Source organism: Catharus ustulatus, chromosome 1, assembly GCF_009819885.2.
Source record: "Catharus ustulatus isolate bCatUst1 chromosome 1, bCatUst1.pri.v2, whole genome shotgun sequence".
NCBI classification, from domain to species: Eukaryota; Metazoa; Chordata; class Aves; order Passeriformes; family Turdidae; genus Catharus; species Catharus ustulatus.
The window spans coordinates 165,317,770-165,345,611 of record NC_046221.1 but is presented as its reverse complement, the minus strand read 5'-3'; the positions used below and the strand labels follow the sequence as shown (position 1 = coordinate 165,345,611).

The 27,842-nt window shown below is 61.2% G+C and overlaps 2 protein-coding genes across 2 annotated transcripts in view; both read right to left on the bottom strand.

Moving 5' to 3' along the window:
• Positions 1-27,842, bottom strand: part of LOC116999522 (NAD(P)(+)--arginine ADP-ribosyltransferase 2-like) — a 703,496-nt gene that overhangs the window by 87,679 nt on the left and 587,975 nt on the right. The window lies entirely within an intron of this gene.
• EPPK1 (epiplakin 1) lies at positions 1,015-26,677 on the bottom strand. Its single transcript, XM_033065973.1, has 6 exons — positions 16,385-26,677; positions 13,966-16,276; positions 3,122-4,469; positions 2,710-3,001; positions 1,818-2,397; positions 1,015-1,445 (listed from the first exon to the last, which is right to left on the bottom strand). Exons 1-6 carry the CDS (start codon positions 26,675-26,677, stop codon positions 1,015-1,017), a joined length of 15,255 nt encoding a protein of 5,084 aa, XP_032921864.1.

The window sequence follows — 27,842 nt, the reverse complement described above, 5'->3', positions numbered from 1 at the left end:
GTGATGCCAGGGAGGTGTCAGAGGTGCCAGGGCGGTGTCAGTGATGCCAGGGAGGTGTCAGTGGTGCCAGGGCGGTGTCAGTGGTGCCAGGGCGGTGTCAGTGATGCCAGGGAGGTGTCAGTGGTGCCAGGGCGGTGTCAGTGATGCCAGGGCGGTGTCAGTGGTGCCAGGGCGGTGTCAGTGATGCCAGGGTGGTGTCAGAGGTGCCGGGGAGGTGTCAGAGGTGCCAGGGGCTGTGCCAGGGGCGGTGTCAGTGATGCCAGGGCGGTGTCAGAGGTGCCAGGGGCGGTGTCAGTGATGCCAGGGAGGTGTCAGAGGTGCCAGGGGCTGTGCCAGGGGCGGTGTCAGTGATGCCAGGGCGGTGTCAGAGGTGCCAGGAGCACTGTCAGTGATGCCAGGGAGGTGTCAGAGGTGCCAGGGCGGTGTCAGAGGTGCCAGGGTGGTGTCAGGGATGCCAGGGCAGTGTCAGAGGTGCCAGGTTGGTGTCAGTGATGCCAGGGCGGTGTCAGTGGTGCCAGGGAGGTGTCAGTGATGCCAGGGAGATGTCAGAGGTGCCAGGGGCGGTGTCAGAGGTGACAGGGTGGTGTCAGAGGTACCAGGGTGGTGTCAGTGGTGCCAGGGCGGTGTCAGGTTGGTGTCAGTGATGCCAGGGGCTGTGCCAGGCTCGGTGTCAGAGGTGACAGGGGTGGTGTCAGTGATGCCAGGGAGGTGTCAGTGGTGCCAGGGCGGTGTCAGAGGTACCAGGGTGGTGTCAGTGGTGCCAGGGCGGTGTCAGAGGTGCCGGGGCGGTGTCAGAGGTGCCAGGTTCGGTATCAGTGATGCCAGGGCGGTGTCAGTGATGCCAGGGTGGTGTCAGTGGTACCAGGGGCGGTGTCAGAGGTGACAGGGTGGTGTCAGAGGTACCAGGGCGGTGTCAGAGGTGACAGGGTGGTGTCAGAGGTACCAGGGCGGTGTCAGTGATGCCAGGAGCACTGTCAGTGGTGCCAGGGCGGTGTCAGTGATGCCAGGGCGGTGTCAGTGGTGCCAGATGGTGCCAGACCTGGTGCCAGTCCCGGTGCCATTCCTGCTGCCTTTCCCCGTGCCATTCTTGGTGCCATTCCTGGTGCCACTCCCGCTGCCAGTCCCGGTGCCATTCCTGGTGCCAGTCCCGGTGCCATTCCCTGTGCTCACGGTGGTGGTTATGGTGATCCTGTTCACCCTGAGCCCGTTCCTGGGGAAGGTTTCCAGCCGCGCCTCCCTCCTGTACTCGGACACGCGCCGGGAGCGCAGGAGCTGCCACAGCGACACCCTGCGGGCCTGGCACGGCTCCTGGCACAGATCTTGGCACAGGTCCTGGCACGGCCCCAGGGTGATGTCCGAGCCCTCGGAGCGCAGCAGATCCACGGTGAGCAGGGGGCTGGGATCAGCCTCTGTGGCCACTGACTCGGCCTCTGTGGCCACTGCTTCTGCCCCAGGACCACTCCCAGGGGCCACTGACCCTGCCCTGGGGTCGCTCCCATCTCCCCCTGGCCCTGCCCTGGGGTCACTCTGATCTCCCCCCAGCCCTGCCCCGGGGTCACTCCCATCTCCCCCTGGCCCTGCCCTGGCCGCAGCCGCTGTGGTCACTGGCTCAGCCCTGAGGTCACTCCCAGGGGTCATTGGTTCTGCCCTGAGGTCACTCCCAAGTCCCTCTTCCTCTGCCCTGGGGTCACTCTCATCTCCCCCTGACCCTGCCCTGGCCGCAGCTGCTGCCCTGCTCACCATGGTACTCACCGCCATCCTCACCTGCTCCAGGCTCAGCTCCCCAGCCCGGTACAGCTCCAGCAGCTCCTCCCTGCCCTCCTCGGGGATGTACCGGGAGTGGAGCAGCTCCCAGAGCGAGACCTTGTGTCCCCGAAACTCCGCAGCCCCCACATCGATCCTGGTGGTTTTTAGGGTTGTTTCCCAGTGTTCATCCCTGGGGGGGTCGCCACCCCCCTCTGCTGCTGTCACACGGTCCTGGCTGGGACCCTTGACCGTGATTTGGAATTTCCTGGCTGTGGATTCTTTGTTCTCAATGAGAGTGGTGACCACGAGGCTGAGCTGCTCCAAGGGCAGCGTTCCCTCCCGGAACAGCCCCAGCAGCTCCTGCCGCTTCTCCTCGGGGATGTGCCGGGAGTGGAGCAGCTCCCACAGGGACCCCTGCCCGCCCTGGGCCTCCCCCACTGGTACCTCGGCTCTGCTGGCCTTCAGGAGCTCTTCCCAGGCCTGACCCCCGTGCAGGGGGCTGGGCTCAGCCTCTGTGGCCACTGCCTCCGCCTCTGTGGCCACTGACTCGGCCTCTGTGGCCACTGCTTCTGCCCCGGGACCACTCCCAGGAGCCACTGACCCTGCCCTGGGGTCACTCCCGGCTCCCCCTGGTTCTGCCCTGAGGTCACTCTGATCTCCCCCCGGTCCTGCCCTGGGGTCACTCTCATCTCCCCCCGGCCCTGCCCTGGGGTCACTCTGATCTCCCCCCGGCCCTGCCCTGGGGTCACTCCCATCTCCCCCTGGCTCTGCCCTGGCCGCAGCCACTGTGGCCACTGGCTCAGCCCTGAGGTCACTCCCAGGGGTCATTGGTTCTGCCCTGAGGTCACTCCCAGGGGTCATTGGTTCTGCCCTGAGGTCACTCCCAAGTCCCTCTTCCTCTGCCCTGGGGTCACTCCCGGCTCCCCCCGGCCCTGCCCTGGCCGCAGCCGCTGCCCTGCTCACCATGGTGCTCACCGCCATCCTCACCTGCTCCAGGCTCAGCTCCCCGGCCCGGTACAGCTCCAGCAGCTCCTCCCTGCCCTCCTCGGGGATGTACCGGGAGTGGAGCAGCTCCCAGAGCGAGACCTTGTGGCCCCGAAACTCCGCAGCCCCCACATCGATCCTGGTGGTTTTTAGGGTTGTTTCCCAGGGTTCTTCTCTGGGGGGGTCGCCACCCCCCTCTGCTGCTGTCACAGGGTCCTGGCTGGACCCCTTGACTGTGATTTGGAATTTCCTGGCTGTGGATTCCTTTTTCCTAACGAGAGTGCTGACAACAGCTGTCATCAGTTCCAGAGGTAAGAACCCGTCGCGGAACAGCCCCAGCAGCTCCTGTCTCCTCTCCTCGGGGATGTGCTGGGAGTGGAGCAGCTCCCACAGGGACCCCTGCCTGCCCTGGGCCTCCCCAGCCGCCACCTCCACGCTGGTGGCCTTCAGGACATCATCCAGCTGTGCTGAACGCCCCTCCTCATCCTCGCCCGCCCCTGCCCCGTGTGCGCTCCTGGCGCCGGCCGCGGCCTCTGCTCGGTTCACCACGGTGGTCACCACGGTGGCCACCTGCTGGGAGCTCAGAGCCCCGGCCCTGTAGAGCTCCAGCAGCTCCTGCCGTGTCCCCGGGGGGATGTGCGTGGAGAAGAGCAGGTCCAGCACGGACACGTCCCGGCCCCGCAGCGCCCCGGCGGTGACACGGACCCGCGCAGACTTCAGGGATTGTCTCAGCCGGGCTGGCCGTGACGCCCTCGCCTCGGCACAGGGCTGGGACGAGCCCCGAGCCCCGCTGTCCCTTTCTGCCCTGGTGACGATGGCCGTGAGCAGCTCGACCATCTGTGCGATGGTGACCGTGCCCGCCTTGTACTGGCGCAGCAGCTCCTGGCGCCGCTGCTCAGGGACGTAGCGGGAGAAGAGGAGCTCCCAGGCGGAGACGCTGTGGCCCTGGAAGAGCCCCAGGGGCAGCGTGGTGCGGGCGGCCTGCAGGGCTTTGCGGGCATCCTGGCTCAGCTGGGAGAGCACAGAGCCCTTGGCCGTCAGCTGCAGCATCAGCAGCCCCGTGTCGGGGTCGGGCACGCAGCGGCGCAGCAGCTGCAGGTACGTCAGGTTCTCGTGCGTGTTGGGGTCGAAGCAGCTCCTGGTTTGGCTCTCGGGGTCGGACAGCAGCTGGCTCATCTCCTGGTCCAGGTAGCCACGCTCGTAGGCCACCTCCACCGGGACTCGGTGGCCCTGGGGGTCGATGATGCCGCCGGTGGCGAGCTGTGCCTGCAGCAGGCGGATGCCGTGGTCCCTGAGGATGAATCCCTGCCTCATGGCCTGGCACAGGGACAGCCTGTGGCCTGTGCAGGGCTCTGGGTACCCCGTCACGGCCCCCTCGGCCGACAGCAGCTGCTCCACGAAGTGGGGGCCGATGAGCCCCTGGGCCAGCGCGTCCCTGACCGAGAGCCGCCGGTTCCTGCCGGGCTCCGTCAGCAGCCCCGAGGCCGCCTGCGCCTCCAGCAGCACCAGCGCCGTGCCCGGGCTCAGCAGCCCCCTGGCCATGGCCTCGTGGATGCTCAGCTTCTCCCCCGTGGCCGGGATGAAGACTCCGGCGATGAAGTCGCCCCCAGCCCCGCCCGTCCCTTCGTGCTCGCCTGCAGCCGGGGGGGTCCCGCAGGATTCGCTGCTCTGGGAGCACCCACTCATCTTCTGCGCGGTCTGTGGGGCAGGATCCCGCTCCTGTGGGGCTCTGGGTGTGTCTGGGGAGGGAGAAGAGGCAGAGCCCGTGCTCAGACACGGTCCAGGCAGGGATTTCATGGTGGGGGTGGGGGGAGCCTCTCCTGGAGGTGAGGGAGGAGCAGGAGCAGCACTGGGGCTTTGCTGTTCCCTCAGAGCAGTCCCAGGGCCGGCACGACACAGGACCTGCTCCTGATGAAAGCTCGGTTTTAACTTTCATATTTTTCAGATTCAGAGAACTCTGAATTTCATGCAAAGTGTGAGCGAGTTCTCACAGCTCAGTCACACAAAACAATCCTTGACCAGCCCCAGAATCAAGGATACCTGCAGCTTCCATCCCTGTTCCATCCCTGCTCCTGTTCCCATCCCTGTTCCATCCCTGCTCCATCCCTGTTCCCATCTCTGTTCCTGTTCCATCCCTTTTCCCCAATCCCTGTTCCATTCCTATTCCTGTTCCCATCCATGTTCCAGTTCCCATCCCTGTTCCTGTTCCATCCCTGTTCCTGTTCCATCCCTGTTCCTGTTCCATCCCTGTTCCATCCCTGTGCCCATCCCTTTCCCCCAATCCCTGTTCCATCCCTGTTCCCGTTCCCATCCCTGTGCCCATCCCTTTTCCCCCTAATCCCTGTTCCCATCCCTGTTCCTGTTCCCATTCCTGTTCCCATCCCTGCTCCATCCCTGTTCCCACACCTGCTCAATCCCTGTTCCATCCCTGCTCCTATCCCTGCTCCTGTTCCCATCCCTGTTCCATCCCTGCTCCATCCCTGTTCCTGGTCCCATCCCTGTTCCTGTTCCCATCCCTGTTCCAGTTCCATCCCTGTTCCCATCCCTGTCCCTGTTCCATCCCCGTGTGACCCCCGAGCCCCCTGGGAACCCCCAGGACACGGGAATGCCCTCAGGGATGGAGATTTCAGATCCAGAGATGAGATTTCCTGTGCTCTGTCCGTGCTGCTGCTGCACCTGGGCTGGCTCTGGGGGTCTCTGCTTCTTCTGGGCGGGCACAGACCCCAAACCCGCCCCTGTCCCCGTGCTGTCACCTCCTGTCCTGCAGCGCTGGGCTCGGCATTGCTCGGTGTGGCAATCGCAGCCGCACCAGCAGAGTTTGGGTGGGACAAATCCCCAAAGCTCATCCCGCCCCAGCCCCTGCCACGGGCGGGGCCGCCACCCACTGCCAGGGTGTGTCACCTTGTCACCTGCTCCCCTTGGGCAGCGCCGTGAACAAACCTGCAGCATCTGCAGCGTCGTGCAGCGACGGCCACGGCCTCGTAAAAGCAGAATCGAAACCCAGAGCATCTCCCGGGAACACCCGAACATCTCCCGGGAACACCCAGCCCTAACCCCGCTGAGTGGCACTAATGACACCTTGAACTCATCCGGCCCTAACCCCGCTGAGTGGCACTAATGACACCTTGAACTCATTATCAGCGCCGCCGCTTCGCTCTCCCACTCTCTGAAGTCTCTGACTCATCGCCTTTGATCCATTTAGTGTGGGATTGGCGCTGGGGCGGTGTGTCACGACAGGGGAGGGATTTATCGCGGATTTATCGCAGGTTTATCCCATCCCAGCCCCTGCTCCCCTGTCCCACCCGGAGCCCCCCAGCCCCTCCTGTCCCTCCTGTCCCCTCCGAGGAGCCCTCGGGGGCTGAGGGGTCTGGGGGTGCCGCCTGCGGGGCTGGCACGGCTCGGGGGTCACACCCTGCAGCCCGGACAGCTTTGTAGGGCACGGATGCGGTGTGAACACCCAGCACCGCGCTCTGTAATTAATTAACCGGACCCTAATCAACCTCGCGAAACGAGGCTGAGCTGCACACGCAGCTCCCGGGACAGCGGCACGGCCCGGGAGGCTCCGCTGGAAGCGATTTTAGAGATGGGGAGAGCCGGGTTTGGGCTGCGGAGCGGGGATCCCAGCCCGGGAGGGAAATCACAGCAGATATACCGGGAGAGAAATCAGAGCAGATATCCCGAGTTAGGGAAATCACAGCAGGTATCTCGAGTTAGGGAAATCACAGCAGATATCTCGAGTTAGGGAAATCACAGCAGATATCCCGGGAGAGAAATGACACCAAATATCCTGGGAGAGAAATCAGAGCAGATATCCCGGGAGGGAAATGACAGCAGATATCCCGAGTTAGGGAAATCACAGCAGATATCTCGAGTTAGGGAAATCATAGCAGATATCCCGGGAGGGAAATGACACCAAATATCCTGGAAAAGAAAATCACACCCGCTGTCCCAGCGAGCCCCACCGTGCTAGCCACAGCCCCACCGTGCTGGCCACAGCCTCACTGTGCTATCCCCAGCCCCTGATCCCAGTGGTCCCAGTCCCTGATCCCAGTGATCCCCACTGCTCCAGCCCCCGACCCCAGTGGTCCCAGTCCCTGATCCCTGCGATCCCCAGCCCCTGATCCCAGTGATCCCCAGCCCCTGATCCCAGTGATCCCCAGCCCCTGAATCCCAGCGATCCCCATCCCCTGATCCCAGCGATCCCCAGTCCCTGATCCCAGTGATCCCCACTGCTCCAGCCATGGACCCCAGTGATCCGAGTCCCTGATCCCAGTGATCCCAGTCCCTGACCCCAGTGATCCCAGTTCTTGATCCCAGTGGTCCCAGCCCCTGATCCCAGTGATCCCCACTGCTCCAGTCCCTGATCCCAGTGATCCCAGCTCGTGATCCCCACTGCTCCAGACGATCCCCACCGCTCCAGCCGATCCCCGCGGGCTCAGGCAGTCCCGCTGTTTCCCTGCCTCATCCCCTGAAGGGCTGGGACCCGGAACATCCCCCCAGAGCCGCAGCTCGGCTCAGCCCCGCTCCCCTCGGTCCCTTTGTCCTTTCCCAGGGCTCGGCTCTGCCTGCCCCGATCCCGCTCACCCATCCCGGGAGTTTCAGCGCCGCCCCCTCCCCGCGCCGCAATTCGGGACTGAGGTGAGGTCCCCGCTTCCCTGCAGGTCCCCTGTGGGTGGTGGCCTCGGTGACCCCCAGGTGGGCTCTGTCCTACCTCCCGGACCTGTATCCAGAGCGGCTGGATGGCCGGCAGGCTCCGATCCTCCTCCTCCTCCTGCCAGCCAGGTGAGCAGGGCAAGCAGGTGAGCAGGGCAGGAAGGTGCCCGATTTAAATCCTCCCTTCCCCGCCCCTGGGGACAGCGGGGAGGGGCTGCCCTGCGCTGGCACAGGGAGCACACCTGGAGCACACCTGGAGCACAACTGGAGCACACCTGGAGCACCTGGAGGGAGAGTGGAGCGCCAGACCTGGGAATCGCCTCCCTCCGTGAGGCCTCCGGACTCAGCCACCACTTTTTGGGACAGCACAGCTGGATGTGGGTCAGCACAGCTGGATGTGGGACAGCACAGCTCGGTGTGGGACAGCACAGCTGGATATGGGATGGCACAGCTGGATGTGGGACTGCACAGCTGGATGTGGGACAGCACAGCTGCTCGTGGGACAGCACAGCTGGGTGTGGGACAGCACAGCTGCTCGTGGGACAGCACAGCTGGATGTGGGACAGCACAGCTGGATGTGGGACGGCACAGCTGGGTGTGGGACAGCACAGCTGGATATGGGACAGCACATCTGTGTGTGGGACAGCACAGCTGGGTGTGGGACAGCACAGCTGGATGTGCCACCATCCTGCGGCTGTGATCCCTGTGACCTGCACACCAGGACGATGCCTGTGCGAGGTGCGGGTGACTCCCACGAGTGGGGACACGTGTGACACAGGCGGGTGTGTGACCGTGTCCCGTGTCCCGTGGGTGACTCCGTGCCCCGTCCGTGGCCGCCCCCGGCCCTGTCGGTCCCGCCCCAGCCCGTCCCGCCCCGTCCCTGCCTTTCCCAGCTCGTCCCGCCCCAGCCCTTCCCTCCCGGCCGTCCTGATCCCGCAGCGTGTCCTTGCTCCCCCAGCACATTCCTACAGATCCTACAGACCGCCTGGGACCCTCTGGAAATGTGGGACCCTCTGGAAATGTGGGACCCCAGAAATGTGGGACCCCCTGGGACCCCCGGGAATTGTGGGAGCCCCGGGAATGCGGGACCCCGGGCAGGGCTGTGTCCATCCCCAGAACAGAGAAGAACCTTCTGGAAATGCGCTTCCCATCCTTTCCTTTTCCCGTGTTTTCTTTCTCTTCCCGTCATTTCTGCCCCCTGTCCCCCTGACCCACCTGTAAACACCCGACAGCCTTTGGAGGATTTGGTTTAAAATGTTTTTTTTTTCCCCTGAAATTGAATTTTGCAGCAGCAGCTCACGCCCTGGGCGATGCACAGAGCAGGAACCGGAGCGGTTTCACAGCAATCTGTCAATATTTTGATTTTTGGAATGGCCAAGTAGGAAGAAAAAAATTCCCTTTTTTAAAGGCAGAGCTGGACCTGCTGTGGTTCTGATTAAACTCTGATTATAATCTGAAATATATAGATTATATGGATATTTAGATTATATAGATTATATAGATAGATCGATTAGATAGGTTATATAGATATGTAGATTTTACGGATTATATAATTTATATAGATGTATAGATTATATAGATATATTTATTAGATAGATTAGATAGATTAGATAGATAGATAGATTATATAGATGTATAGATTATGCAAATTATATAGATTTTTAAAATATATATAGATTCTATAGATTAATTGATTATATATATTATACAGATTATATAGATATATAGTTTAAGTAGATGTATAGATTATACAGATTATAAAGATACATAGATTATGTAGATATATAGTTTAAATAGATGCATAGATTATATAGATTATAAAGATATATAGATTCTATAGATTTTAAAGATATCTAGATAATATAGATATATAGTTTAAATAGATTTATAGATTACAGATATTATATAGCCTTTAGATAAATATAATATAATATAATATAATATAATATAATATAATATAATATAATATAATATAATATAATATAATATAATATAATATAATATAATATAATATAATATAATATAAATTACCTGTAATTGATATATTATATAATATATAGATTATATATAACATACATAATACAGATAATATAGATCACATTATGTAGATTGTATATAATATATACATAATATAGATTATATAGATTAGATAATTAGATAGATATGCAGATTAGATCGATGTTATGGATTTTATAGATTATAATCTCTACTCATTCCCGCGCTTGTGAGTATTTGGGGACCCGTAAGGTGCAAAACTGCAGAGTGCGGGCAGGGGGCGCTGCTGTCACCTGTCACAGGTATGGCTGTCACCTGTCACAGGTATGGCTGTCACCTGTCCCCAGGTGCTGCTGTCACCTGTCACAGGTGTGGCTGTCACCTGTCCCCAGGTATGGCTGTCACCTGTCACCAGATATGGCTGTCACCTGTCACAGGTGTGGCTGTCACCTGTCCCCAGGTATGGCTGTCACCTGTCACCAGATATGGCTGTCACCTGTCACAGGTGTGGCTGTCACCTGTCACAGGTGTGGCTGTCACCTGTCCCCAGGTATGGCTGTCACCTGTCCCCAGGTGTGGCTGTCACCTGTCACCAGATATGGCTGTCACCTGTCACAGGTGTGGCTGTCACCTGTCCCCAGGTATGGCTGTCACCTGTCCCCAGGTGTGGCTGTCACCTGTCACCAGATATGGCTGTCACCTGTCACAGGTGTGGCTGTCACCTGTCCCCAGGTATGGCTGTCACCTGTCCCCAGGTGTGGCTGTCACCTGTCACCAGATATGGCTGTCACCTGTCACAGGTGTGGCTGTCACCTGTCCCCAGGTATGGCTGTCACCTGTCCCAGATATGGCTGTCACCTGTCACAGGTGTGGCTGTCACCTGTCCCCAGGTGCTGTTGTCACCTGTCACAGGTACGGCTGTCACCTGTCTCAGGTGTGGCTGTCACCTGTCCCCAGGCACGGCTGTCACCTGTCACAGGTGTGGCTGTCACCTGTCCCAGGTATGGCTGTCATCTGTCCCAGGTGTGGCTGTCACCTGTCCCCAGGTGTGGCTGTCACCTGTCCCAGGTATGGCTGTCATCTGTCCCAGGTACGGCTGTCACCTGTCCCCAGGTATGGCTGTCACCTGTCCCCAGGTACGGCTGTCCCCTGTCCCAGGTACGGCTGTCACCTGTCCCAGGTATGGCTGTCACCTGTCAAAAGTGTGGCTGTCACCTGTCCCAGGTATGGCTGTCACCTGTCCCCAGGAATGGCTGTCAACTGTCCCAGGTACGGCTGTCACCTGTCCCCAGGTACAGCTGTCATCTGTCACAGGTGTGTCTGTCACCTGTCCCCAGGTGTGGCTGTCACCTGTCCCCAGGTGCCACTGTCACCAGCCCCGCTCCACCTCCGGAGTGAAGAAAAACAGAAATGTTCTCTGAAAAGCCGCAGGGAGCGAGCCCAGGGACGGGCACGGACAAAAACTCTTCATTGTACCGGGACTAAAACTCCTCATTGTACCGGGACAAAAACTCTTTGTTGGCCCGGGACAAAATCTCTTTGTTGGCCCGGGACGCCAGGTGGTCTCTGTGGGAAGGGATGGTTGCGTTTCCCCCTGGTACGGGGAATTGCTGGGAAAGGGCCGGGCTCTTCTGGGATCGGGGGTGGGGGAAGAGGATCGGGGTCAGGTGTGGGGTCAGGGGGGCAGGGTTGGGGTCAGGGCCACTGGGATGGTGCCAGGGTGATTCCAGGGTCACTGGGGTCATCCCAGTTGTGCCAGGGTGGTGCCAGGGTCAGTGAGGTGGTGCCAGTGGTGTCAGGGTGGTGCCAGGGATGAAGGGATGGTCCCTGGGTTATTTGGGTGGTCCCAACTGTGCCAGGGTGGTGCCAGGGTCACTGGGGTGGGGTCAGGGTCACTGGGGTGGTGCCAGAGGTGTCAGGGTGGTGCCAGGGGTGAAGTGAATGTCCCTGGGTAATTAGGGTGGTCCCAGCTGTGCCAGGGTGGTGCCAGGGGTGCCCCACAGCTGCAGCTGCTCCCCACACCCCTCCCAGGGAACTCCTTTATCATTTTGGTTTCCCCCACAGCCAGGGGAACGTTCACTGGCCCAGGGCTGGCCCAGGTTGCCCCTGGGGCACGCTAGGTCAGGGGACAGGTGTGGGCAGGGCTGAGCCTTCAGGGTGACCCATGGGCCACCAACACCCTCAGGTGGCTCTTGTGCTTTCCACTTTTCCAGTGTGCCCCTCGGGGTTGGACTGGGTGCAGTGGGGTTGCAAAACCCCAGAGCCACAGTATCCCAGGACGGATCAGGACCCGCAGTGGGATCCCCAGGAGAGGTCAGGACCCACAGTGGGATTGCCAGGAGGGGTCAGGATGGATCAGGATCCACAGTGGGATCCTCAGGATGGATCAGGACCCACAGTGGGATCCCCAGGAGGGGTCAGGATTGTGTGCAGACGGCTCTGGAACATCGCTGGGGAGGGAGGGACACTCCTGACCCTCTCTGCTCTCTGTTCCACTGCACAGCAGGAAAGTTCTTCATCGTGTTCAGGTGGAATTTGGCGGGCATCACTTCCTGCCCCTTGCCCCAGGAGAGGGTCAGGAGCTGGGAAGGAGCCCCAGGAGAGGGTCAGGAGCTGGGAAGGAGCCCCAGGAGAGGCTCAGGAGCTGGGAAGGAGCCCCTGGAGAGGGTCAGGAGCTGGGAAGGGGCTCAGCCTGCAGAAAAGGAGGCTCAGGGGGCCCTTGTGGCTCTGCACACAGGAGGGGACACCGGGGGGATTTGGGATCTGCTCAGGGAACAGGGACAGGAGCAGAGGGAACAGCTCAGGCTGGGCCAGGGGAGGTTTTTAGGAGGGACCTTGTGACAATTCCTCCTGGGAAGGCCTGTCCAGCCCTGCACAGCTGCCCTGGCAGAGTCCAATAAACAGTGGGTGTGACATTGGGGGTCAGAAGTGACATTGGGGGTCAGAAGTGATCCTGCCTGTGCTGGGGGAGCGGTTGGACCTTCCCAACCCAAACCATTCCAGGCCTGGGCAGGGAGGGAGCAGGGGAGGGGCAGTGGCACTGGGGACAAGGGCAGTGGCACTGGGGACAAGGTCCAGGGGCCTGCAGGTGGCCAGGGCTGGCTCTCCTGCCTGTGGCCGCTGCTCAGGGTCCTGGAGGTCTCAGCTCAGCACCAGCCCCGGGAGCTGCCAGAGCCCAGGGTGGCTCCTGCCCTGTCCTGGAGAGTGTCCCCAGCTGTGCCACAGGGGGGTGGCACTGGCACAGACACAGCCCAGGGACACCACTGCGCTGCTTCTGGTGGCCTCTGGGCAAGGCACAACTGGAATTCCAGGATGAGAAGAGTCCTGGGAGGTGTTGTGGCTTTCCAGGAGCTAGAGAGGACTGGAGAGGGACTTGGGACAAAGGGCTGGAGTGACAGGACTCAGGGATGGCTTCAAATGGAGGAAGGTGGCTGTGGATGAGACACTGGGAGGAATTGTTCCCTGGCAGGGTGGGCAGGCCCTGGGGCTGCCCCTGGATCCCTGGAAGTGCCCAAGGCCAGGCTGGACAGGGCTTGGCTCACCCTGGGATTGGGGATTGTCCGTGCCATGGCAGGGGGTGGCACCCAAACCGTTCCAAACCGTTCCATGCCCCCGTGACCTCTCTCCCATCCATCTCTTCCATCAATTCCAGCCCGTGCTGCTCTCCGTGCTCCAGGGCTGGAATCCCTCAGCTCCTCCACACCTGCTCCCAGGGCCCAGCTGCGCCAGCTGTGGCCAAAGTCCATTTTCCAGGCCATTAGCGGGTTAATGAAGGCAAACAGCCGCAGGCAGCGCATTGGAGGGGGGAAGGTTCCTTCCATTAAGGAGCGGAGGAATTATTCATCCCCGAGCGGCTCCCGGGGAACGCGGGCTGGGTCAGCTCGGGACACGGGAGGGCAGCAGGGAATGAGGCTGAAGGTGCAGCACAGCCCGTGAGGATCCATCCCCACAGCTCCGCGCAGAGACCAAAGCAGGCTGGGCTGAGGCTGCTGGAACCGCAGAATTCCTGGGAAAAGCAGGACGGGCTGGGGCGGGGAGAGCAAACACAGATGGGGCGACACCCAAGGCCAGCCTGGCTCCCAGCCCACGGGGAAATGTGCTCTGCTTTGCCTGGAAAACCTGCGAGCTGAATATCAGCCTGCAAAGCTTCGGGGGAAATAGCTGGGACAGGCAAAGAGGCGGGCAGAGAATAAAAATACCCGTCACACAACACCCGTACGGAACAAAGAGCTGCATTAAAACCGGGTGAGGGAAATGGGGATGGCACAGAACGACCTGAGATAACCCAGGCCGGCTCCTCTGCTCCTGAGCAGCGAACAAAGAAAGAGGAAAAATGCAGCAAAACAACACTGCTCGGGGGAGGCACTTCAAAGCTGCACCTGATGGGGGTGGGAGGTGGGAAAGAAAAGAGATCATGAAGGAAATTCCATCACTGGGAACATAAATAGTAAAAAAAAAAAATAGAAAAATAAAGACAAACACCAGTAGCCAAAGAAAAATCCACAGTAGCAATATACTTTTCCAAGGCTAAGGAAAAAAAAAAAAAGGAACAAATCAAAAGGTTTTACAATTATTTTCTAATAATCTTAAGGAAATAAAGGCCGGTGTCGGGGTCGAGCACGCAGCGGCGCAGCAGCTGCAGGTACGTCAGGTTCTCGTGCGTGTTGGGGTCGAAGAAGCCCTTGGTGTCGTCGCCAGGGTCGGACAGCACCTGGCTCATCTCCTGGTCGAAGTAGCCGCGCTTGTAGGCCACCTCCACTGGGACACGGTGGCTGTGCACGGGGTCGATGATGCCGCCCGTGGCGATCTGGGCCTCGAGCAGGCGGATGCCGTGGTCCCTGACGATCAGCTCCTTCTGCATGGCCTGGAACAGGGAGATCTTTTCGCCCGTGTAGGGGTCGGAGTAGCCCGTCACGGCCCGCTCGGCCGACAGCAGCTTCTCGTGCAGCTCGCTGCCCACCAGGCCCGAGGCCACGGCCTCGTCCACGGAGAGCTTCTGGTTCTTGACGGGGTCGATGATGAAGCCGGTGGCCGCCTGTGCCTCCAGCAGCACCAGGGCAGTGCCCTGCCTCAGGATGCCCTTCCACATGGCCTGGTAGATGCTCATCTTCTCCATGCTGCCGGGGTCGCCCTTGCAGGGCACCAGCACGCCAGCGATGACGCCCGTGCCGTCCAGGTAGCGCTTGACCGAGGCCATCTGCGTCACCTCCTGCACCGTCCTGGCGCCCTGCACCAGCTGGGCCAGCGTGCCCGTGTCGATGATGCCCGAGTCCAGCAGGTCCGAGGCGCTCACCTGCCTCCTGAGGCCTGGGAATTTCACGCTGCTGCTGCGCTGCGCCGCCTCCTCCACCAGCTGTGTGAGGAGCGTGGCCAGCTGGGCCAGCGCCAGGCTGCCGGCCCGCAGCTGCCCCAGCAGCTCGGCACGCTTGGCCTCGCACACGAACTTGGAGAAGAGCAGCTCCCACAGGGACACCTTCCTGCCGTGGAAGCCGCCAGCCGAGACCTCAACTGTGTGGGACTTGAGAGAGCGTTCCAGTTCCTGCTCCTTTTCCTGATCCTGCTCCCGCTCCAACTCCTGTCCATGTTCCTTCTGGGAGTTTGAGGTGCTGCCGTTCTGCGTGGGGTCAGGCAGGACCTCCTTCTCTGCACCCTTGGGGGCCACGTTGGCGCCGTGGCCCTGGGCCTCTGCCCTGGTGACGATGGCCGTGAGCAGCTCGATCAGCTGTGCAATGGTGACCGTGCCCGCCTTGTACTGGCGCAGCAGCTCCTGGCGCCGCTGCTCAGGGACGTAGCGGGAGAAGAGGAGCTCCCAGACGGAGACGCTGTGGCCCTGGAAGAGCCCCAGGGGCAGCGTGGTGCGGGCGGCCTGCAGGGCTTTGCGGGCATCCTGGCTCAGCTGGGAGAGCACGGAGCCCTTGGCCATCAGCTGCAGCATCAGCAGCCCCGTGTCGGGGTCGGGCACGCAGCGGCGCAGCAGCTGCAGGTACGTCAGGTTCTCGTGCGTGTTGGGGTCGAAGAAGCCCTTGGTGTCGTCGCCGGGGTCGGACAGTACCTGGCTCATCTCCTGGTCGAAGTAGCCGCGCTTGTAGGCCACCTCCACCGGGACACGGTGGCTGTGCACGGGGTCGATGATGCCGCCCGTGGCGATCTGGGCCTCGAGCAGGCGGATGCCATGGTCCCTGACGATCAGCTCCTTCTGCATGGCCTGGAACAGGGAGATCTTCTCGCCCGTGTAGGGGTCGGAGTAGCCCGTCACGGCCCGCTCGGCCGACAGCAGCTTCTCGTGCAGCTCACTGCCCACCAGGCCCGAGGCCACGGCCTCGTCCACGGAGAGTTTCTGGTTCTTGACAGGGTCGATGATGAAGCCGGTGGCCGCCTGCGCCTCCAGCAGCACCAGCGCCGTGCCCTGCCTCAGGATGCCGTTCCACATGGCCTGGTAGATGCTCATCTTCTCCATCTTGCTGGGCTCGGCCTTGCCTGGCACCAGCACGCCGGCGATGACGCCCGTGCCGTCCAGGTAGCGCTTGACCGAGGCCATCTGCGTCACCTCCTGCACCGTCCTGGCACCCTGCACCAGCTGGGCCAGCGTGCCCGTGTCGATGATGCCCGAGTCCAGCAGGTCCGAGGCGCTCACCTGCCTCCTGAGGCCTGGGAATTTCACGCTGCTGCTGCGCTGCGCCGCCTCCTCCACCAGCTGTGTGAGGAGCGTGGCCAGCTGGGCCAGCGCCAGGCTGCCGGCCCGCAGCTGCCCCAGCAGCTCGGCACGCTTGGCCTCGCACACGAACTTGGAGAAGAGTAGCTCCCACAGGGACACCTTCCTGCCGTGGAAGCCGCCAGCCGAGACCTCGACTGTGTGGGACTTGAGGGAGCGTTCCAGTTCCTGCTCCTGCTCCTGGTCCTGTTCCTGCTCCCGGTCCTGTTCCTGCTCCCGTTTCTGCTCCCCCTTCTGCTCCAGATCGTTCTGGGAGTTTGAGGCGCTGCCGTTCTGCATTGAATTGGGCAGGACCTCCTTCTCTGCACCCTTGGGGGCCACGTTGGCAGCGTGGCCCTGGGCCTCTGCCCTGGTGACGATGGCCGTGAGCAGCTCGATCAGCTGTGCAATGGTGACCGTGCCCGCCTTGTACTGGCGCAGCAGCTCCTGGCGCCGCTGCTCAGGGACGTAGCGGGAGAAGAGGAGTTCCCAGGCGGAGACGCTGTGGCCCTGGAAGAGCCCCAGGGGCAGCGTGGTGCGGGCGGCCTGCAGGGCTTTGCGGGCATCCTGGCTCAGCTGGGAGAGCACAGAGCCCTTGGCCGTCAGCTGCAGCATCAGCAGCCCCGTGTCGGGGTCGGGCACGCAGCGGCACAGCAGCTGCAGGTACGTCAGGTTCTCATGCGTGTTGGGGTCGAAGAAGCCCTTGGTGTCGTCGCCGGGGTCGGACAGCACCTGGCTCATCTCCTGGTCGAAGTAGCCGCGCTTGTAGGCCACCTCCACCGGGACACGGTGGCTGTGCACGGGATCGATGATGCCACCCGTGGCGATCTGGGCCTCGAGCAGGCGGATGCCGTGGTCCCTGACGATCAGCTCCTTCTGCATGGCCTGGAACAGGGAGATCTTCTCGCCCGTGTAGGGGTCGGAGTAGCCCATCACGGCCCGCTCGGCCGACAGCAGCTTCTCGTGCAGCTCACTGCCCACCAGGCCCGAGGCCACGGCCTCGTCCACGGAGAGTTTCTGGTTCTTGACAGGGTCGATGATGAAGCCGGTGGCTGCCTGCGCCTCCAGCAGCACCAGCGCTGTGCCCTGCCTCAGGATGCCCTTCCACATGGCCTGGTAGATGCTCATCTTCTCCATCTTGTTGGGCTCGTCCTTGCCTGGCACCAGCACGCCGGCGATGACGCCCGTGCCGTCCAGGTAGCGCTTGACCGAGGCCATCTGCGTCACCTCCTGCACCGTCCTGGCGCCCTGCACCAGCTGGGCCAGCGTGCCTGTGTCGATGATGCCTGAGTCCAGCAGGTCCGAGGCGCTCACCTGCCTCCTGAGGCCTGGGAATTTCACGCTGCTGCTGCGCTGCGCCGCCTCCTCCACCAGCTGTGTGAGGAGCGTGGCCAGCTGGGCCAGCGCCAGGCTGCCGGCCCGCAGCTGCCCCAGCAGCTCGGCACGCTTGGCCTCGCACACGAACTTGGAGAAGAGCAGCTCCCACAGGGACACCTTCCTGCCGTGGAAGCCGCCAGCCGAGACCTCGACTGTGTGGGACTTGAGGGAGCGTTCCAGTTCCTGCTCCTGCTCCTGATTCTGCTCCTGCTCCCATTTCTGCTCCCCCTTCTGCTCCTGGTCGTTCTGGGAGTTTGAGGCGCTGCCGTTCTGCATTGAATTGGGCAGGACCTCCTTCTCTGCACCCTTGGGGGCCACGTTGGCAGCGTGGCCCTGGGCCTCGGCTCTGGTGACGATGGCGGTGAGCAGCTCGATCATCTGTGCAATGGTGACCGTGCCCGCCTTGTACTGGCGCAGCAGCTCCTGGCGCCGCTGCTCAGGGACGTAGCGGGAGAAGAGGAGCTCCCAGGCGGAGACGCTGTGGCCCTGGAAGAGCCCCAGGGGCAGCGTGGTGCGGGCAGCCTGCAGGGCTTTGCGGGCATCCTGGCTCAGCTGGGAGAGCACGGAGCCCTTGGCCGTCAGCTGCAGCATCAGCAGCCCCGTGTCGGGGTCGGGCACGCAGCGGCGCAGCAGCTGCAGGTACGTCAGGTTCTCGTGCGTGTTGGGGTCGAAGAAGCCCTTGGTGTCGTCGCCAGGGTCGGACAGCACCTGGCTCATCTCCTGGTCGAAGTAGCCGCGCTTGTAGGCCACCTCCACCGGGACACGGTGGCTGTGCACGGGATCGATGATGCCACCCGTGGCGATCTGGGCCTCGAGCAGGCGGATGCCGTGGTCCCTGACGATCAGCTCCTTCTGCATGGCCTGGAACAGGGAGATCTTCTCGCCCGTGTAGGGGTCGGAGTAGCCCGTCACGGCCCGCTCGGCCGACAGCAGCTTCTCGTGCAGCTCGCTGCCCACCAGGCCGGAGGCCACGGCCTCGTCCACGGAGAGTTTCTGGTTCTTGACGGGGTCAATGATGAAGCCGGTGGCCGCCTGTGCCTCCAGCAGCACCAGCGCCGTGCCCTGCCTCAGGATGCCCTTCCACATGGCCTGGTAGATGCTCATCTTCTCCATGCTGCCCGGCTCGGTCTTGCCTGGCACCAGCACGCCGGCGATGACGCCCGTGCCGTCCAGGTAGCGCTTGACCGAGGCCATCTGTGTCACCTCCTGCACCGTCCTGGCGCCCTGCACCAGCTGGGCCAGCGTGCCCGTGTCGATGATGCCTGAGTCCAGCAGGTCCGAGGCGCTCACCTGCCTCCTGAGGCCTGGGAATTTCACGCTGCTGCTGCGCTGCGCCGCCTCCTCCACCAGCTGTGTGAGGAGCGTGGCCAGCTGGGCCAGCGCCAGGCTGCCGGCCCGCAGCTGCCCCAGCAGCTCGGCACGCTTGGCCTCGCACACGAACTTGGAGAAGAGCAGCTCCCACAGGGACACCTTCCTGCCGTGGAAGCCGCCAGCCGAGACCTCAACTGTGTGGGACTTGAGGGAGCATTCCAGTTCCTGTTCCTGCTCCTTTTCCTGATCCTGCTCCCGCTCCAACTCCTGTCCATGTTCCTTCTGGGAGTTTGCAGCACTGCCGTTCTGCATGGGGTCAGGCAGGACCTCCTTCTCTGTGGCCTTGGGGGCCACGTTGGCAGCGTGGCCCTGGGCCTCTGCCCTGGTGACGATGGCCGTGAGCAGCTCGATCAGCTGTGCAATGGTGACCGTGCCCGCCTTGTACTGGTGCAGCAGCTCCTGGCGCCGCTGCTCAGGGACGTAGCGGGAGAAGAGGAGCTCCCAGGCGGAGACACTGTGGCCCTGGAAGAGCCCCAGGGGCAGCGTGGTGCGGGCGGCCTGCAGGGCTTTGCGGGCATCCTGGCTCAGCTGGGAGAGCACGGAGCCCTTGGCCGTCAGCTGCAGCATCAGCAGCCCCGTGTCGGGGTCGGGCACGCAGCGGCGCAGCAGCTGCAGGTACGTCAGGTTCTCGTGCGTGTTGGGGTCGAAGAAGCCCTTGGTGTCGTCGCCGGGGTCGGACAGCACCTGGCTCATCTCCTGGTCGAAGTAGCCGCGCTTGTAGGCCACCTCCACGGGCAGGCGGTGGCTGTGCACGGGGTCGATGATGCCGCCGGTAGCGATCTGCGCCTCGAGCAGGCGGATGCCGTGGTCCCTGACGATCAGCTCCTGCTTCATGGCCTGGAACAGGGACATCTTCTGTCCTGTGTACGGGTGGTTGTAGCCCGTCACTGCTCTCTCAGCACTCAGAAGTTTGTTTTTTAGTTCACTTCCCACCAGGCCGGAGGCTACGGCTTCGTCCACGGAGAGCTTCTGGTTCTTGACGGGGTCGATGATGAAGCCGGTGGCCGCCTGCGCCTCCAGCAGCACCAGCGCTGTGCCCTGCCTCAGGATGCCCTTCCACATGGCCTGGTAGATGCTCATCTTCTCCATCTTGCCAGGCTCATCTTTGCAGGGCACCAGCACGCCGGCAATGCTGCCTGTGCCCTCCAGGTACCTCCTCACACTCTCCAGCTGTGCTATTCCCTGGGCCGTCTCTTTCCCTTCTTGCAGTTTTTCTATGGTTTCCTCTGTAATTATTTGCGCACTGAGCAGTTCTGATGCTGTAATTTGCTGTCGGATTCCCTGGAACCAGACATCACTTCTGTCCTCTTCCTTTTCTCTAATGATCTTCAGTATTGTCTCAATGATTCCTTGCACGATGTGTTGGGACTCCGCCTTGTATTTTTTCACCAGTTCTTTTCTTTTCTCCTCCGTGACGTACTCGGAGCAGAGAAGTTCCCACAGGGATAACACCTGGCCCTTGTATTTTCCCACTGGCACCTGCACCTTTGTGCACATCAGGGCGTTTTTGGTTTGCTCGTCGATGTAGAAATAGTCGCCGTCCTTCTGCAGGACCTGCAGCAGGTACAGGCCGCTCTCGGTGTCTCTGGCACACCTCTGCAGGAGCTGGCTGTAGCTGATCTTCTCGTGGGTGTTGGGATCCACAAAGCCTTTGCTGCCATGGTCTGGATCCGAAAGCAGCAGGAACATGTCCTCGTCCAGGTGCCCGCGCTTGTAGGCCACCTCCACGGGCAGGCAGTGACCGTGCTTGGGGTCGATGATGCCGCCGGTGGCGATCTGGGCCTCAAGCAGGCGGATGCCATGGTCTCTGACTATGATCTTCTGTCTCACGGCCTGGAAGAGAGAGATTTTATTTCCCGTTTGCGGGTCCGTGTATCCCGTCACGGCTTTCTCCGCCAACAGCAGCGGCTCGCGCAGCTCGCTGCCCACCAGCCCGGACGAGACAGCCTCGTGCACGGATAGCTTCTGGTTCTTGACGGGGTCGAGGAGGAAGCCGGTGGCTGCCTGTGCCTCCAGCAGCCCCAGTGCACACTGCTCTGTGAGGAGCCCTTGCCTCAGCGCCTGGTAGATGCTCATCACCTCCTTCCTCAGCGGGAGGAGAACCCCAGCGATGCAGCCGGTGCCGTCCAGGTACCTCTGGATGCTGTCCCTCTTTGTGAGGCTGGTAAGGGTGAGACTCCCATCCTGCAGCTGCTCCAGAGTTTTCTTGTCAATTATCTCGGAGTTGAACAGTTCTGACACCGACACCTCCCCACGCAGCCCTTTGACCTTGAGGGCTTCTCCTCTTCGCTCCGTGTCCTCGATGATTTTTAAGATGAGGGATATCAGCTCTTCCAGCTTTAGGGTTTTGCTTTTGTACTGCATCACCAGCTCTTTCCTTTTGTGCTCTGAGATGTAGTGAGAGCAGAGCACTTCCCATACAGAAACCGTTTGGTCCTTAAACTTCCCAACTCTCACCTGGAGGGGCTTTGAGCGCAGCGCCTGCTTGGTGGACTCATCGATGTAGAAATACTTCCCTCCCTCCTTTACAACCTGCAGCATGTACAACCCAGTCTCTGGGTCTTGGACACACCTCTCCAGGAGCTGCATGTACGTGAGGTTCTCGTGCGTGTTGGGGTCGAAGAAGCCCTTGGTGTCATCACTGGGGTCGGACAGGATCTGGTTCATCTCCTGGTTGAAGTAGCCGCGCTTGTAGGCCACCTCCACCGGGACGCGGTGGCTGTGCACGGGGTCGATGATGCCGCCCGTGGCGATCTGCGCCTCGAGCAGGCGGATGCCGTGGCTCTTCACGATCAGCCCTTGGTTCATGGCTTCAAACAGGGACATGGGGGCTTTGGTGTAGGGGTCGGTGTAGCCCGTCACGGCTCTCTCGGCGCACAGCAGCTTCTCAAAAATCTCCCCTCCGATCAGCCCCACCTCCAGCGCTTCCTCCACTGAAAACTTCTTGTTTTTCTCGGGGTCAATGATGAAGCCGGTGGCCGCCTGCGCCTCCAGCAGCACCAGGGCGGTGCCTGGCCTCAGGATGCCCTTCCACATGGCCTGGTAGATGCTCATCTTCTCATTGCTCGGCTGCATAAGGACCCCTGCTATGAAATTGCTGCCCTCCAGGTACCTGCGGACAGACTCCATCTCAGTGACTTCCTTGACGGTTTTCTTGCCCTGGTTGAGCTCATCGAGGGTTTTTTTGTCTATCAGCTGGGACTGGAAGAGGTCGCTGGCGGACACTCTTTTCCGCAGGCCCTTGAATGCAAACTTCTTGCCTTGTGCCTCGGTCTCCTGGATGATTTTGGTGACCACTGTTGTGATTTCCTGCAGCACTTCAGCCTTCTCATCTTTGTACTTCTGCACCAGCTCTCTTCTCTTGCTGTCTGAGAAGTACTCGGAGTTGAGGAGGTCCCAGACAGACACGGTCTGTCCTTTGAACCGCCCCACGTTGACACAAACAGTCACAGATTTCAGCACCTTCATGGTCTGCTCATCCACACAGAACATGGCGTTTTCCGACAGCGGCAGGAGCCACAGACCCGACTCAGCGTCACGGATGCACCGGTCCTTCAGCTGCTGGTAGGTCACGTTCTCCTTGGTGTTTGGGTCAAAAAAGATCTTGGTGCTGTCATCCAGCTGAGAGAGGGCTTGGTTCAGGTCCTCGTCGTAGAAGCCGTACCTGCAGGCAGCCTGGAGCGGCAGGTGGAGGTGGTGGATGGGATCCACCACCCCTCCCGTGGCCAGCTGGGCCTCCAGCAGGGGCACGGCCTCTGCCAGGGGCACGAGCTCTTTCCTGAGCGCCTGGCACAGGGAGATGGAGCTCCCGGTGTAGGGGTCAGTGTAGCCCGTGACCGCCCTCTCAGCCAGCAGGAGTTTCTCGCTGAGCTCTTCTCCAACGAGAGCGGCTCTCACGGCGTCCCTCACGCCGAGTCTGCGGTTTGTGACAGGGTCAGTCAGGTATCCCGTGGCTGCCTGAGCCTCGAGCAGCCTCAGCGCGACCCCAGGCAGGAGCAGGTTGTTTTTCATGGCATCATAGAAGCTCATCTTTTGTTTGGATGCCTCTATGAAGACCCCAGCAATGTTGCCTGTGCCCTTCAGGTACCTCTTCACACTCTCCATCGCGGCCACTTCTTCGGGAGTTCTCACACCCTGAGCCAGCTCTTCAAACGTCTTCTCAGAGATGATGCCCGTGTCCAGCAGCCAGACCACCGGGACACTGCCCCTCAGGCCTTCCAGGGAGATCTGGGTCTTGGCTTTCATCTCCATCTCTCCCACCAGCCTGAGCACGAGAGCAACCAGCTGCTCCAGGGACAGCTCCTCTGAGCGGAACCGCTCCGTGAAGTCTCTCCTCTGCTCCTCGGTGAAATACCCCGAGTGCATGAGCTCCCAGAGGGACACTCCCTTTTCCTTCACCATGGTTTCCTTGAAGATCCGCTGGATTTGCTCGTCGGTGTAGGCAGGAGCAACCGTCTGTGCCAGAGGCAGCAGGTGGAAGCCGGAGGCATCGTCCTTCTGGCAGCGTTGGATGAGCTCGGCGTAGGTCACGCTCTCTTTGCTCTCGGGGAGGCAGAAAACTCTGTGGTCATCACTGGGCTTGGAAAGGGCCTTGCTCGTGTCCTCATCCAGGCAGCCCCGCTGCTGGGCCGACTCCAGGGGGATGTAGTGGCCACACGCGGGGTCGATGATGCCTCCCGTGGCCATCTGCACCTCCATGAGCTGCATGGCCTGCTTATCCGCGATCAGGCCCTTCTTCATGGCCTGGAACAGCGGGATCTTCTTGCCCGTGAAAGGGTCCTTGTAGCCCGTCACGGCGCCCTCGGCGTGCTGCAGCTTCTCGTGCACGTCCGGCCCGATGACGCCCTCCTTGACGGCCTCATCCACGCGCAGCTTCTGGTTCTTCACGGGGTCAATAATAAAGCCCGTGGCAGCCTGGGCCTCCAGCAGGGGTAGAGCTACTCCTGGCACCACGATATTCTGCTTCATGGCCTCGTAGATGCTCATCCTCTGGTTGGACGGCTGCAGCACGATGCCCCCGATGCTGCCCGAGCCGTAGAGGTACCTCCTGACAGAGTCCATGCGCAGCACCTGCTCGGGGCTGACGGATCCCTCCAGCACCTGCTCCAGCAGCGCCCGGTCGATGACGCCGGTTTCCATCAGGTGATAAGCGCTGACGTTGCCCCTCATGGCCGGGAACTTGATGGGAGCCCATTTCTTCACCTCCTCCTCCAGCATGAGCTGGATCTGCTCCAGGCTGAGCTTCCTCAGCTGGAAGTGGTTGAAGATCTCGCGGCGCCGCCCCTCGCTGAAGTACTCGGAGTTGAGCAGGTCCCACACGGAGACCTTCTCCCCCCGTAGGCGCCCGAACCTGACGGGCAGCCAGGAGTTCCTGAACACCTGCCTGGTGGCCTCATCCACGAACTGCCGCTTCCTGCTGTTCAGGGGAAGCAGGCAGAGCCCGGTGGAGGGCTCGGTGATGCACTTCTCCTTCAGCTGCAGGTACGTCAGGTTCTCGTGCGTGTTGGGGTCGAAGAAGCCCTTGGTGTCATCACTGGGGTCGGACAGGATCAAATTCATCTTCTTGTCGAAGTAGCCGCGCTTGTAGGCCACCTCCACGGGGATGCGGTGGCTGTTGACAGGGTCGATGATGCCACCAGTGGCGATCTGCGCCTCGAGCAGGCGGATGCCATGGTCCCTGACGATCAGCTCCTTCTGCATGGCCTGGAACAGGGAGATCTTGTCCCCTGAGTAGGGATCTCTGTAGCCAGTGACACATTTCTCCGCTGCCAGCAGCTTGTCATAGACGTCCGGGCCGATGACGTTGGCCCGTAGAGCCTCATCCACGGAATACCTCTTGTTGGCAGCCGGGTCGATGACAAACCCTGTGGCAGCCTGGGCCTCCAGGAGGATCAGAGACGTTCCCGGCCTCAGGAGCCCCTTCCGCTTGGCCTGGTAGATGCTGATCTTCTCCTGGGAGTCAGGGAGCAGCAGCCCCCCGATGCTGCCCGTGCCCTGCAGGTACTTCCTGACCGTGTCCATGCTCACCACTTCTTTGGCCGACGTCTCCCCCTCCTTGAGCTTCTTAAACAAGTCTTTGTTGATGATTTCCGAGCTCAGGAGCTGGTCAGCCGTCACCTGGTCCCTCAGGCCCTTGAAGGTGACGTTAGCAGTGGCAGCCTTCTCCTCGACGGCGGCTCTGATGGCCTCTCCCAGTCCTTGCAGGGAGAGAGTTCCTGCCAGGAACCGCTGGGCGAGCTCAGCTCTTTGCTCAGCCTGGATGTAGTCGGAGAAGAGCAGTTTCCAGAGAGACACCGACTTGCCCTTGAATTTCCCGGCAGCAATGGGCACCTGGGTGTTCTCCAGCGCTGCCTGACTGCTGTGGTCGAAGAAGCCGAGCGCTCCCCGGGATCCTCCCGCGCCGTCCCCAGCGAGCGGCAGCAGCAGCAGCCCCGTGCTGGGGTCGGTGACGCAGCGCTGCAGCAGCTCGGCGTAGCTCAGCTTCTCCTTGGAGCCGGGGTGGAAGAAGCCCTTGGTGTCACCAGAGGGGCTGCACAGGAGCTGCCTGGTGGCCTCGTCCAGGTAGCCCCACTCGCAGGCCGTCTCCGTGGGGACGCGGAGGTGCCGGCCAGGGGCAACGACACCGCCCGTGGCCAGCTGAGCCTCCAGGAGGCAGAGGCCGTGATCCCTGGGGACAAAGCCCTTGCTGATGGCTTGGAACAGGGAGAGCATTTCCCCGGTGGAGGGGTCCCTGTACCCGGTGACGGCTTTCTCAGCTGAAGAGAGTTTCTCATAAAGCTCTGGGCCCACGAGCCCGGCCCTGACAGCCTCATCCAGCGAGTAGCTCTGGTTCCTGAGTGGGTCTGTCAGGCTGCCGGTGCAGGCCTGCGCCTGCAGGAGCATGAGGGCGGCGCCAGGCACCAGGAGATGCTCCCTCAGCGCCTGGTAAAGGCTTTTCAGCTCCCCGGAGGGCAGCACCACCCCGGCCACGCTCCTGGTGCCGCGCAGGAAGTGCTGGACAATGTCGTTCTCTGCCACCTCCTGGGCTGAGATCGTCCCCTGCTCCAGGCCTCGGAACACGTCGGGGCTGATGATGCCTGAGTCCATCAGGTCCCTGCTGCTCACCCTCCCTCCCAGTCCTGGGAATGTGATTTGCAGCGGCAGCAGGAGGAAGCCTGAGGCTGGATCCTCCACACACCTTCTCCTGAGCTCCCAATAAGTGACCTTCTCCGCCGTGCTGGGGTCCAGGAACGCTCTGCTGTCCTCGTGGCTGGGGTCAGAGAGGAGCTGGCTCGTCTCTTCATCCAGAAATCCCCTCTCACAGGCCATCCCTGCCGGCAGCCGGCCGCCCGTGGCCGGGTTGATGACGCCTCCAGTCGCCATCTGGGCCTGGAGCAGGCGGATGCCCTGCTCCCTCCCCAGCAGCTCCTTCTGCATGGCCTGGAACAGGGGGATTTTCTCCTCGCTGTAGGGGTCCAGGAAGCCGGTGGCAGCTCTCTCTGCCGCGAGCAGCCTCTCCTTCAGCTCCAGCCCCACCAGCCCCGTGCGCACGGCCTCCGCCACGGGCACGCGGCGCCTCCCCAGCGGGTCCAGCACGGAGCCCGTGGCTGCCTGGGCCTCCAGGAGGCACAGGGCGGAATCCAGGCTCAGCAGGTGCTCCCTGGTGGCCTCATAGAAGCTCAGGATCCTCTTGGAAGCCTCGATGAGCACGCCTGTGATGCTGCCCGCTGTCCCCAGGGGCTCCCTGGCAGCCCCCGCGTCCTTGCCCGCTGCTCTCTGCTGCTTGCCCATCGTGTCCTGGCACGGGTGGTTCGTCCCTGGCGTGGCCTCCCCAGGTGAGCTGGGAGCAGCGTGGCCGTTCACTGCTGGCTGGCTCTCCATCCTGCTGCTGCACAGCTCCCAGGGCTCTGGGGAGAGAGGGGAGAGCGCAGTGAGAAATCAACCCCACGGTTTGCCTGTCAAATACAGGGAAATCAGGAGCATGAATATTCCCAGGCAGGAGGAAGTGGCAGACAAAGGCTGAGCACATCCCAGCCTGATGGAGCTGGCCAAACTCGAGGGTGAGAAGCTCCACGTGCCCTGTGCACGTGCACTGGGATCCCAAACCCCCCTGCCCTGGGCTGAACCCCCTGTGCCCCTGTGCTCAGGTGAGACCCCACCTGCAGAGCTGTCCCAGCCCCGATTCTGTGATTCTGTGTGATTCTCTGTGATGCTGTGTGATTCTGTCATTACATCATTCTGTGAGATTTCTGTGTGATTCTGTGTGATTCTGTGATTCTGCATGATTTGTGTGTGATTCTCTGTGATTCTGTGTGGTTCTGTGTGATTTTGTGGGATTCTGCTCACGTCCAGGGTGGGACTGAATGGGTTCAAGCTCCCTCTCCACCCAACCCATTCCATGTTTCTGTGTGATTCTGTGTGATTTATGCGTGATCTGTGTTGGATTCTGTGTTTGATTCTGTGTGTGATTCTGTAATTCTGTGTGATTCTGATTCTGTGTGATTCTGTGATTCCATGATTCTGTGGAAGGTGTCCCTGCTCACATCCCGGGGAGGGACTGGACGGGTTTAAACTCCCTCTCCACCCAACCCATTCCATCATTCTGTGATTCTGTGTGATTTGTGTGATTCTGTAATTCTGCATGACTCTGTGATGCTGTAATTCTGGAATTCTGTGTGTTTCTGTGATAGATGTCCCTGCTCACATCCCAGGGTGACTCTGGATGGGTTTAAACTCCCTCTCCACCCAACCCATTCCATGTTCTGTGATTCTGTGTGATCTGTGTGTGATTCTGTGTTTGATTCTGTGTTTCTGTGACAGATGTCCCTGCTCACATCCCAAGGAGGGACCGGATGGGTTCAAGCTCCCTCTCCACCCAACCCATTCCCTGTTTCTGTGACTCCAGGGCTGCTGCACGTCCCCCCTGTCCTGCTGTCCCTTCTGACCCTGCCCAAGCCCTCAGGGAGGGCAGAGGCTCCATCCCGGTGAGCAGTGGCTACCAGGGTGAGCTGGCTCCTAGCCCAAACCTGCCCTCGATCTTCCTGGG